Source organism: Festucalex cinctus, chromosome 16, assembly GCF_051991245.1.
Source record: "Festucalex cinctus isolate MCC-2025b chromosome 16, RoL_Fcin_1.0, whole genome shotgun sequence".
NCBI lineage: Eukaryota > Metazoa > Chordata > Actinopteri > Syngnathiformes > Syngnathidae > Festucalex > Festucalex cinctus.
In genome coordinates this window covers 3,029,307-3,042,382 of record NC_135426.1, presented here as the reverse complement: position 1 = coordinate 3,042,382, position 13,076 = coordinate 3,029,307, and the positions used below count along the sequence as shown (strand labels likewise).

The window sequence follows — 13,076 nt, the reverse complement described above, 5'->3', positions numbered from 1 at the left end:
TGACAAGACGAGGGAGGCACACAAGGAAAACAAAACAAAACACAGATCATGGCTGAATCTTAAAGAAACATGAGGATAAAGACAAAACCCAAACTAAACCTAAACCACGACAAAGTAAAATAAAAATCTAACCAAAATCCAAAACAGACCATGACAATTTGCATGATTACATCAGTCAGACAGGAACACATTGGGCTTCATATGTCATCATTTGCTATTTTGACAAGACATCTGAAAAGCTAATTTTCCTGCCGTATTATTTTCCCCATGCGTCATTTGTCTTTGTTGTACGAACAAGCTCGACTTAATTGTGCTTGCCATTCTTCTGTTTGTCTGTTATCAATGAAAAAATTGGCTTCTCCAATCGCATTCCCCGGGGGGTGGGGGAGGACCCTCATCTCTGAATCTATTATGATCACAGATTACATAATGAGTAACTGGAATATGCAGCGTGGCCCCAGGGCAGGGGCTCTTTGAAAAGCCAGAGGCTGTGCTGAATGCAGCACTTATATAATGGAGACACTTATTGAATTATAACCTCATAAATACAAATCTTGCTTGCGGATCACAAAAGGTTCTTTCGTCATCTCTTATTTAATATTATTTAGATGCAAAAAAATTTCCAGGCAAGAAAAACACATTGTTTGTGTCCAAACTAGGGGTGTCTGGCGATTCAAATTTTTAATCGTACTTAAAGGCCCAGTCTGCCGGTTTTGCATTATTATTTGTATTATTATTATTATTGTTATTATTATTATTAAAAAAAAATTCACTCACTCACTCACTCACTCACTCACTCACTCACTCACTCACTCACTCACTCACTCACTCACTCACTCACTCACTCACTCACAAAAGCTTACATGTGTGAATGAGTGAGTAAAAAAAAAAAAAAATCCGGGCGTGCTTTCAAATTGCCGCGGGAGTGACGTCACGCAGCCGACACATTTGCCCGGCCCCGTTTGCGACACGCCACCCCCCGCTCTGCGATTGGCTGGAGGGGTGTAAAAACCGTCTTTCCACATAAACGTCCCACTGTTTACAAAACAAACACAAAATGGCAAAATACAGGCTGAGGGGGTGGGGGTTTAGGACAAAATCACCACCACACGTTAAGAGAAGCCCAGATCAGTAAATTGAGTTTTTAAAAAGTGCATTTTCCTGAGTGAAACCGGCAGACTGGGCCTTTAATCGCATAACTTCTATAGTTAACTCATGATTGATTGCAAATTGTATCTGTTCTAAATGTGCAATACAATGTACATTTTTTTTCTATGTTTTCATACTCTTGTGAACATAAAAGTGGGGAAAAATATAACAGAACTATGGCTGCAACTTTTAATAATTGATACAGTAATTTCATAATTCATAAAATTTAGTTAAAATTATAAAGACGTACTGAACTGTAAAAAACAAGTGTGATATTGATTTATGTTGAGATCATTTTTCTGCCACTAGATGGCATAATTGCATTTGTAAGCTAATGGTGACAGCTCGATGCATTTTTCTTTTCATATTAAAAGCTATCTCAACTTTAACTTGTGAATTTTTGCACATTTTTTAAAATTCCAAAACACAACTTGACCTCACTCTCCACAAATATTGATTATATATATATATATTATTATATTATATTTATTCAATTTATTACTGCTATATTTTGACGTGGACATATCTGTTACGTTGCGACTGGAATTCCCCCAGTACAGACTTTGGGGGGGTCATTAATCGCACGTTAAAAAACAATTAGCGACGTTAAGGGAACTTTAAATGAACTCAAAATTAACGCGCTGATAGTCCAAACACACATCAACCTGAACAGTATGACCTTGGCCCACTGTTATTGGGGACCAGAAGGCCAAGAGATTAGGTAGACTGATGGGCCTTCGATGATAAGAACTTCAAAATTAAGCCTGGACCAGAAGAACGTGACTCCCTTCTTTTTCAAAAGAAATATGTTTGCGTGCTCTTTTTTTTTTTTCTCCTCCTGCTAGGTGAGAAGAGACATAAAGATGGGCGACAATGTTATCTCGTCATTCCACCGGCACATCAATCACAGTTTAGACTAGTACGAATCGACCGCCTCCACCCCCACAATCGATGTCCTCTACCATTGTCAGCGGTACAGCAAAGATTGTCAGCGATAAGACCAAGAAAAGCCCTGGCAACCACTTTGGATGCTCTTAAATGAAAGATGCTATTAACTAACTGACAAACACTTACTTCTCTGCAGCTGGATTTCCTCTTTTTTTCATCGTGAGAGAGCGATATGGATCTGACTTTCCAATAAAGGTGGTTTCTTGCTGTGATGTGTAGATTCCTGCGGGGATCAATATTGCATTAAAACACATCTCTAGGTGAAGGACATTTTCTCATCAATAATAACATAAAACGAAATTTTCATGATTTTTTTTCAAATTTTTCTATTTATTATTGTTATTGTTTTATATTTATATCAGCTAAAAATATTTGTGCTTATTTCTATATACTACATACGTACTTTTTTTTTAAAACAGCAGAGGCAACGAAAGTGAAGCGCTTATTTGCACTACAACTCCCACGATGCCTCGGTGTATAACACGCGCTCCCGGCTTCCGGTTTGGTTCCCGTTGCAGCTGAAAAAAAGATGGCTGCAGACACAGGGCGATACAGGGGAGCTGTCAACAAAAACAAAGACCCCTCCGGTCTGCTCATCTCTGTCATAAGGTATTACTTGTATTTTTCGTGGGAGGGGAAATAAAATAAAAAATTGAGGCGATGTACTTGGAGGCTGCGCGCCGACGGAATATCCGCTATCTTTTGCTGAAGCTCGCTTCCGGTTTGGCTCAGACATATTTCTCGTTTGAATTCGCATGTCATTTTATTTTCCACATTTTCGATGTCTCCCTCGTGTCCCTTCAGTACGAATATACACATTTAATCCATTTTTTTTGTCTTTGTCATCTGTTGAATCCCGTTTGAAAGGTTAAACTACAATCTTGCCTGCCATTGTCATATTCTGTTCTATTATACTGCAAGGTTTGTTTGGTAGGGCTGGGCGATATGGCCAAAAAATAAAATCTCGATTTTTTTCTGTCATTCTGGACGGTTACGATTTTACTCGATTTTAATCAAAAGTAAAAAAAAAACACAAAACATTTAAACAAGGTTTGATTTATTCAAAAATTAATCTTGTGCAAAATGTTCAGACAATAACGTACACGCATTTTTTTTTAATCAGTTTTACGGTAAATTTAACATAGCTTGTTCAAAAAAAGCTACTCATATCTTTTGCATAACTTAAATGCAACATAACTTGTGCAAAAAAATAAAAATAACTACTCACAGCCTTTTGCTCAACATAAATGCCATACATAGCTTATACAAAAAAAAAAAAAAAAAAAAAAACTACTTATGGCTTTTGCATAACCTAAATGCCACAAAGCTTGTGCAAAAAAAGATACTCATAGCCTTTTGTTCAACTTAAATGCCACATGTATAGCTTGAGCAAACTACTCATATCTTTTACTCAACTTAAATGTCACATACATATCTTGTGCAAAAAAAAACTACTCATAGCTTTTGCATAACTTAATTGCCACAAGTAGTTCTAACAATTGTAAACAGGTATTGTAAACCACACATCCAGTATTCTGCAAATATACAATTCAACTCACAATAACATTTGTATATAACAGAACTTCAAGATCAACAGCGTAAAAATAATCAACACCACTTTTTATTGTAATAAACTCAAATTCCTTACAAGCAAAACTAGCCTGTCAACTGACTCTTGCAAAAGACAAGCTCTGGTGCATGTCACAATGTTTCCCCCGGTACTAAATACAGCTCAAGTTTGTTATTTCATGGTGTGCGTGTACTTATCTTTGCTAGCGTTAGCTACGCCGCACTCTCGAAGACGTGAAGATTCCTCCCATTCTTTCGGATGCATTTGGCGCAAATGCTGGAAGAGGCTATTAGTTGTGTTGCCTGCTATTTTTCGTTTTAATAGCTGTTCGGCAAACCTTGCACACGCTTTTACTTTACTCTACGTCGCTTTTGTAAAAGCCGAATATGAGTCCCTTTTCTGGGGTCTTCTGGAGCAGACAATGTGCGCGAGGAGGCAGCGTACCGTTTAGCCAAAGTAGCTGATGTGGGGCTCCCGGTGATTTGGAAGTGTCACTTTCCTTCGCTGCCGGTTGGCATGGGTTGGCTTCGCCGCCTGGGTGTCCGTGTAAAGGCCTCAGTATACTTCTGCGTCAGGCTCACGCGGAGACGTTACGGTGGAGCTCCGCTCCTGCGTTTGCTTTCAAACGTGCGCGATACACATCAGATTAATGAATTAATGTGTTCATTAATTTATGTGCTTGTTTGTGTGAGTGAAAAGAAACGGGGAAAAAAACAGGCGGTGATGTGGACTGCCTGTACGGCTGTTGCGGGCTCCTGTGCGCCTACCGATGATGTCATATACCGCAGCTTCGCTATAGTAGGGTGACGTCATCAGCAAGCGCGCCAGCCACCAAACGAAGGACCCCAAAACAACGAGCGTAAACAGAAGCCAGCCGCTCAAGGTTAGATGATGTGTATTTATTTATAAGCGCCTCGATTTCACGATTTAGCTCATTTTCACATCGTGGCACTTTCAATGGACGAATTAATCGAATTAATTCGATTTATCGCCCAGCCCTAGTTTGGAGTAATGCAGTATTGCGTTTGAGGACTTTTGAGACAGCTTTAAAGTTGTAAACTGTTAACATGGTGGTTATCCAGTCCGAATGTGTGGTATGTCACGTTAATTCCATCCATCCCTTCCAGGACTTTGTCCAGAAGTGATGACGTCCAGGACAGGGAGACGGAGAAGGGTCGTCTGGAGGAGGCCTTTGAGACGTGTGACCGCGACCTGGACCAGCTCATCGTCCAGCACTACGCCGAGCTCACCACCGCCATCCGGACCTACCAGAGTATCACCGAGCGCATCACCACCTCCCGCAACAAGATCAAGCAGGTAGGAAATACAAAACAAAAGATGTCCCGTTGAGTTGCCGCGGCGCCGCTGACGTCCCCTTGTCGCACACGCGCAGGTGAAGGAGAACCTCCTTTCCTGCAAGATGCTGCTGCATTGCAAGCGTGACGAGCTGAGAAAGCTGTGGATTGAGGGCATCGAGCACAAGCACGTCCTGCAGCTGCTGGATGAGATTGAGAGCATCAAGCAGGTGCCTCAACGCCTCGAGGCTTACATGGCCAGTAAGCACTACCTCCACGCCACGGACATGCTGGTGAGTCGAGGGGAAATTCCTTGGACATAATAATCAACAGCACGAAGTGGAAGCATAAGCCTCTATGAGTCACTGAGACATTATCATCAAACAATCCTCGTTAGCTTTCTTAGGCATGTCTCCAAAAATTTGAATGTAAATAACTTGCTTAACCCATTAAGGCCTAAAACGCATGGCACAACATGACTCGAAAACTAGGAGTGTGAATGGGGAACCGCATGATACACGTCACCACACTTAATATTCATGAGTCTAGCGAGGAGGGTCAAACTCACTGGGCTAGTCATGCTAGACGAATGGAAGCAGTCCCCTAGTGAGATGTCTCCTGCGCTAAATCTACTAATTGTGTCCAAGAATGATATCCCTGGCGCCAAATTGACTGGTATAGCTGTTGAAGAACATACTAATGTTCAATTGACAAGATGGCTTGCGTGTAGCGGGCTGAAAAAGACGCAGCTGACACTGACATTCTCCATTTTGAACAAGCTATCCTTCCTTTACCACCATATGCCCTGTCTGTCATATCTGGTTGTCTTATGTCTTTGATAGTTGTTGGGGATACAATTTTATTGCTTTTTTTGTGTATGTGTTAGGGGTGTGCCAAAAAATTGATTTGTAAAAGAATCGAGATTCTCATTTATTAAGATTCAGAATCGATATTTAATATCCAAAAATCGATTTTATTTAAATTAGAAATGAAGAAGAAGGGGAAAAGGCAGTTGTAACCCACATGCTGTTTTTGTGGAAAAAGGCACTTAGAATACAAAATCAATAAATCTTTAAACAAAAAAAAGACACTTTAATGTCTCTATTTGTCATTTTGTCTTGCAAAACAGACTGGAGTAGATCATGACAATGTTGTGCAATCTGTAAATTGAAGCAGAAATCATTTGTCAATCAAATAATTTTGAATAGAAAATCGTTTGAATTGAGAATCAAAAATCGATTCTGAATCGAATCGTAGACCCAAAAATCATAATCGAATCGTGAGACAGTCAAAGATTCCCAGCCCTAGTATGTGTATAGCGTGTGTCTCTTGGGCACAACCAACAGCACTTGCTAAACTTCAATTCTTTCCAATATTATATTCTTCCCGCTTATAAACCCGTTTCCTTAATTCAGAAAAGGCCCTGCATTAAATGTTCATAGCTGCATAGTCACAGCTGCATGAAAGGCAAAAATAAATAAATAAATAAATAAAAAAAAAACAGGCGGTAAGCAAGACAGGTCCGTACAATAGTGGCAACGCCATTTTAGCATTTTTTCCTTGTCATTCATTATTGTCGTCCGTCAGTCGGGGTAGTGCCAACCGCGAAACAAAAAACAAAAACAAAACAAATAATAAAGACACTCGCTTACCTCTTTGGGACGGCGGCGGCCGGCAATGGCAGGATTGTCATCTAGAAGCGTGCATGCATGTCCCCAACAAAATGTTTACTCATATGAAAGTGACAGGCTTCACTTCGCTGGCATTAAACTGCTCTTTTGGACGTCCACACAAGTTCACGTCCCCGTTCACATTCACGACTCTGAATTTTTGGCTTCGGGAAACGATTAAAGAATGCATCCTTCATATGTGAACGGTCGGCGAGTCTGGAGTGGTTTCTGCAAGTAACAGCTGTGTTTACTCTCCATGTTGTTTTTCCGGAGATAAATGAGAACAAAACAAGCACTATTTGCATGGCTGTCAATGAGCGAGCTTCTTTTCTGACCCGCTTACTGGAAGTCATGTGGCCTTGCGGTCTAAAAATAGCATTCGTGCGGTTCCCCATTGTCTAGTACCTGACGATTCGATTCATATCACGATTCATAGGTCACGATTCAATGCAGATTAATCCCGATAGGAGTTTTTAAGTCCATTGTTGCAATTTTTTAACTCAAATTTTGAAAATACTAATCAGTAAACCTGTACATGTACACTGATTTGTATGAAAATGTATTGTTTATTTATCTGAAACTTCAGTCTTATACAGGTTGTAATTTTTTTCATGTTTGAACAGAATTCACATCAAATATTAAGGCTTAATGTTCCATGAATATAACATTCTTCCATGCTTACGGTGTGAGCACTAACCCTAAGTAAGACTTTTTGTTGAATATTTTTCCATCAAAAATGGATGCTTAAAAATCCTATTGAATCGATTCAAGAATTGTGTACTGTAATATCGCAATATATTGCCGAATCGATTATTTATTTATTTTTTAACACCCCTGTCTAAAACCTAACCTTCTTTTTGAGATACCTATGAAAACCTGGAAAGTTTTCCTGGAAATTCAACAATAAAAAAACAAATTGATATCTCAGCTCCTGAAGCAGATAGAAACATAATTCCAAAAACATTTTAGAGCTGACACCTGTGGCATTCACACAAACCTAAGTTTTTTATTATAAGCCTTCAATATGTATTTTTTCAATCGACAAACAAATGTCTGCAGGTATATAACTAGAAAATATATTTACATTCAGCACTGGAGCGCGGTTGTAATAACCTCGGTGGATTCTTCGTCGTCCATTTTGTTACAAAGCCGTCAATATTTTCAACATCCTCATTGTCTGCAAACATATTTCTTAGTAGTATGTCACTGTCAACTTGTTACACTGACTGGAATTCCTCCCGCGTCGCCGTTAATCATTTATTATTTCATTTCATTATCATTGATCTCATAACTCCTGCCAATCTGCGTCGACCATAAATGCTCAAATAAAATTCCAAGATGCTACGATAGCCCACGTCACACTTCTCGTGAATATTCGGATGCATTTGATCGGCTAAAGCCTGATTTATGCTACTACGTTTGCTCTCGCGTTAATGACCAGCATAGCGAGCCATGGATTTTCCGTGCCGCGTAGGTTGTGGCCGGCCAATTCTTGAACGCACGGACGTAGCTCGCTCCTGACTGGTCTGTTCGATGGCGTACTCGGCTTTTTTTTTTCTTTTTCTCTCTCCCCGCCCTCCGCCCAGATAGTTTCCACGAAGGCAACTGTGTTTGGCGGTGCAAATGTACTTCCTACCCGGTGACCACGGCTGTACATGTGGATATGTGCGTGGGACGAGAGGCAGAGAAAAAAAACAAAAAACAAAACACGGGTTCGCTAAGCACGTGGCTGTGGTGTTTTTCTGAGTTTACGGCCGTCACCGGTGCAAATTGGCATGAAATAATTGTCACGGTGATGAGCCTACTCTCCCCCCGGCTGTGTTTCGTGTTCCTGAATTGAATTGAACTTCCTGAATTGGTCATAAAATGCAGAGGAATCTCCATTCTGGAGCAACAGCACGAATTGGAGTGAAACTACAGCAGACACCAATGTGTATTATGCACAAGTTTGAAGGCAAACGCACGAGCGGAGGTCCGCCGTAACGTCTCCGCGTGAGCCTCAAGCAGAAGTATACTGAAGTCTTAACAATTGGTCCAAACAACACAAAATGCCATGTCTGCTTTCCCGGTCTTAATGGGTTAAAAGTGGAAAATAGCTCATTTTGGCATGACATGTGAATGTAAATACGGTTTTAGAAGTAAACAAGTTTTTTTTCACTGACTGTTGTCGGCTCTTGGGACTGTTTGTGCTTGTTTGCATTGCAAACATGTTTTCTTGCACGCTTTTCAAGGTTTATTCCCTGCATCCTCTCATGGCACCAAAGGACCAATTTGTGGTGCTGTTCAGGTGTGCCCGCCTTCGTTTGATGCACGTTGCGACACAGTCGACTCTGTGATGTCTCTTTCCCACTGCCGTTCTCCCACACATCCTTTCCCTTCCACTTTGGAAATAATTAGTCTGCCCGAATGGAGCTATCTAGAGGAGACGTGTGGGGGCGTGCACAAAAGGAGCATGAAAATCCTCTTTAGCGCGGGCACAACGAAGCATAACTTCCTTTCTAACCTGCGCTCGGTCGTCCGCTTTGAAAAGGAGTCGAGAGTTCAAAGTCAGTCGAACTTTGATTTCATTGATCTGGGCTAGTTCGAAAAGGTTGGCGCCAAGGTAAAAACAAAAAAAAGCAGCGGTTTTTGAAGACCTCTATACTTCCAAAAATTAATGAGTCACAGATATCATTTCCTTCCTTGGTCTTACCTGGAAAGATGTGGATTAGCTGCAAATCAAATTGTGCGCCTGTGTTTGAGTCAGGCTTATCTCCAAAAGGGTTGACAGTTAGAATTCAGACTGTGTTCTGAACAGCAGTCCTAAGTTCCCGTAGTATCGGATGAAAAACCTCCTCCTTTTTGCTTCTTTTTATTTATTTATTTTTAACACCTGAATTTCACTTGAGTCAACTTTTATGAAAGGTCAAAACTATGCTGCTCATGCAACGAAAGCTATGCAGGTCTCCTACTTTTGTATGTTGTCACTGTTGGACAGAAAAACCTCATATGTCCACAGTCCAAATATGGTTGATTTCATGTTTTTCACAAATTGATAAGCAATGTGAAGTGTTTGAAAATATCTTGAGGACAAATCGAGTAACTCATAAACGCTCAACTGTCTGAGATGTGGTCTCTAACTTCGTCTCTTCCCTTACTCTGCAGCAGCCGTGCAACATTACGCTGCCTCATGACTTGAAAGTCTGCTTGTTTTTTTAGCGGATAACAAATAGGAGTGTGATGATTTATCAATATCGCGATAAATCGTGGTACTTTGTCTCTCGATAGATTATCGATACGCCTACACAAGTATTGTGATATTTGTAGTTACTATGCAGCCACTAAAACGGCTCAATTGTTTGTAACTTATTGAGCAATTACTTGGTGGGCCACTAGGGGGAGCTCCTCATGAGAGTGGCGGCGAAATGGACGCAAGTCTTCAGGCAAAGAAGACTCTTCCGCTGACTTTTACTTGTGGAAGACATTTATCTGTCCAGCAACTGAGAAAATGTGTATATCTTCAATTTTTACATTTTAAAACATATTTTATGTTTTGACTTTTTGAAGCACACAATTTCTGAGGATTAATAATATAGATATATAATAATAATTAATATTCTGCAATTGGCTGGCAACCAGTTCAGGGTGTACTACTGCCCGAAGCTGGCTGAGAAAGGCTCCAGCACTCCCGCGACCCTTGTGAGGAGTAAGCGGTTAAAAAGATAGATGGTTGAATAATTAATATTGATTTAATATTTAAGTAATATTATTTATTTACTTTTGCAATGTCACACAAAAAAATTGGTACAGTTTCTAAAATGAAACAATTGACTATGTGACTGATGTTGCATGACAATATTTAAGAAAGACACAAATTTGTTGACAGGAATTGGTCTCTGTTAAGAAGACATTTGTATTTGTTAAAACAAATACACTAAAGTACTCCCTGTGGAGAAGACAGCAGTTTAAATATTGTGTTTCAGTGATGGTACAAAAAGAAACAATTTTCTCATTGAAAAAACATCAGTTTATGCTTGAGTTTTATCGTAGATTATCGTGGAGTTATTACCTGACCAATATATCGATGATCGCTGTATCGTCATATCGAAACATAATCGTTATCATGAGCCTTGTATCGCATATCATATCTGATAACAAATGTGAACTTTTAGGTTTGGTACATTTAAGGGAGCCTGTTTTGTTAAAAATTGATAGCTGTAATGCTTCTCTGTAGAAGGAACAAGTTAGCCACAAAGGTAAGTAAAAGTGTTTCCGTAAATGTATAAATTGATTTCCGCCTGTTTTCAATACACTGCCCAATCGAGAAGTTCCCTGCATGATCATGTTCTAGAACGTGCTTCATTTTGGCCATTTTGAGATGAGTGGAATACGATTCTTTGCTACACATTGAACCGGATGTATCCCCGTCCCTGTTCAGGTGTCGGCTGTGGAGTCTCTGGAAGGCCCGCTGCTGCAGGTGGAGGGCCTGGGCGACCTGCGCCTGGAGCTCCACAGCAAGAAGCTCAACATCCACCTGGTGCTCATCGACGAGCTCCACCGTCACCTCTACATCAAGTCCACCGGCCGCCTCGGGCACAAGAACAAGGACAAGAACGCGGCGCGCCTTCCAGGGTAATGAATTATTAATTGACCTTACCGTGGCGTACATGCCCCCTCCTCGCCCACAAAATGCGACAAGCAGCGCCCTCCGACATTTACCGGTCGAGATGAGCTCAAGTGCATTCACAGTAATGACAAAGTTGTCAAATCTTCCTCGCACAAGAAATGCACGTCGCTATCTGCTGCTTGCAGAGGTCATAAAAAGACCGAGCCGCCACACTCACTTCAACCGATTGTCAGCAACACCCGAAGTTTTTGGACATTGTTCCAGTTTAACTCATTTGCTCCCAAAAACGTATAAATACATTCTATTTTTAATGTATGAAGTGCCGCAAATACGTATTTACACGTTTCTTTTTTTTTTTATGCGAAGCTAGCATACAGAAGGCCTTGATGCAGTCTCTCAACTGCAGAGAATGGGTGAATTTTTTTTTAGTAATTACACCAACGAACGGCCAGCAGGTGGCAGCAGAGTATAAGAGATCAATAAGTTTCCCCAGAATTCTAAGCATATTTGTAAATAATGATGAAACTTAGCTATATTATAATTTTATCCATCCATCCATTTTCTTAACCGCTTGCTCCTCACAAGGGTCGCGGGGGGTGCTGGAGCCTATCTCAGCTGGCTCTGGGCAGTAGGCGGGGTACACCCTGGACTTGTTGCCAGCCAATCGCAGGGCACACAGAGACGAACAACCTTCCACACTCACCAGCACACCTAGGGACAATTCGGAATGTGGGAGGAGACCGAAGTACCCGGAGAAGACCCACACAGGCACGGGGAGAACATGCAAACTCCAACCAGGAAGGCCGGAGCAGCCCGACTTGGAGTGAAACTACAGCAGACACCGATGTGTATTACCCACAAGTTTGAAGCAGACGCACGAGCGGAGCTCCGCCGTAACGTCTCCGCGTGAGCCTGATGCAGCCCCTAATTCTATTCTATCCTATTCTAATTTTATTTGCTGCAAAACGGAAACAGATAGAACTAGAGCTGCGAGCAGCTATAAAGGGCCCTCGCAGTTGGAAGCCGAATTTCTTTGAAAATGCATAATAAAAAGGCATAATAACTTTTTACATTATTTGCAAGGTGTGAGGAGTGTGTCAAGCTCAACTTGTTTTGGTGAATGCTACGATCTGCAAAAACCAACGTCATTTTTTATTTTTAGGCAATGAGTTGCCCAGATTGGTATTTTTGGTAAAAGTATATATACACATCATAGCTCGTTGTACTCATTGCACAATGTTGCTTTTATAGTCCAAAGAGGCTAACAAAAATTACTAAAACAAAATAAAAAAGTACATATGTTTGGATCGATCTGATGCCAGTCAACATTTGAGTGGTGGAAAGTAAAAGAATATTCATAAATGACTTAGTTATCACACTTAAAATGAGTTTACAATTTTTGTAAAAATACCGTGTGTTTTTTTTTTTTTTTTTTTTTTTTTTTTTTAATGCCTCAAGGACGAGGTGGCGCTGTATTTATAACTGAATTTTGTCATAGAGATACCTTCAGGCATTGACTATAAATATCCATGTAAAGTTTGGGATTTTTTGGAGCGTGTACCGTGGAGTTATTAAGCATATCCTTCATTCACAATATTGGTTTTAATGTTCATAGAGGCTATCAAAAATAAATAAAAATATATAAAAAAATGCGTATGTTTGGGTAGGTCTGATGCCAGTGAACATTTGGAGTGGTGGAAAGTAAAAGAATATTCATAAATGACTTAGTTATCACACTGAGAATGAGTTTACAATTTTTGTAAAAATACCGTAACTGGGGTATTTTTTTTTTATGCCTGAAGGGCTAGGTGGCGCTGCATATATAACTGAATGTTGTC

At 40.4% G+C, this 13,076-nt stretch overlaps 2 protein-coding genes across 7 annotated transcripts in view; one reads left to right on the top strand and one right to left on the bottom strand.

The window, feature by feature from the left end:
• The window catches only part of chchd3a (coiled-coil-helix-coiled-coil-helix domain containing 3a), a 235,425-nt gene that overhangs the window by 120,562 nt on the left and 101,787 nt on the right, over positions 1–13,076 (bottom strand). For all 5 annotated transcript variants that reach the window (XM_077500830.1, XM_077500832.1, XM_077500834.1 and 2 more), the window contains exon 2: positions 2,224–2,320. In XM_077500830.1, coding sequence (XP_077356956.1) covers positions 2,224–2,320 — 97 coding nt within the window. The remainder of the gene's footprint in view (positions 1–2,223; positions 2,321–13,076) is intronic.
• The window catches only part of exoc4 (exocyst complex component 4), a 378,154-nt gene continuing 367,662 nt past the window's right edge, over positions 2,585–13,076 (top strand). For both annotated transcript variants that reach the window (XM_077500828.1, XM_077500829.1), the window contains exons 1-4: positions 2,585–2,706; positions 4,795–4,984; positions 5,061–5,255; positions 11,050–11,243. In XM_077500828.1, the coding sequence (XP_077356954.1) occupies positions 2,627–2,706; positions 4,795–4,984; positions 5,061–5,255; positions 11,050–11,243 (659 nt within the window). In that variant the 5' untranslated portion in view covers positions 2,585–2,626. The remainder of the gene's footprint in view (positions 2,707–4,794; positions 4,985–5,060; positions 5,256–11,049; positions 11,244–13,076) is intronic.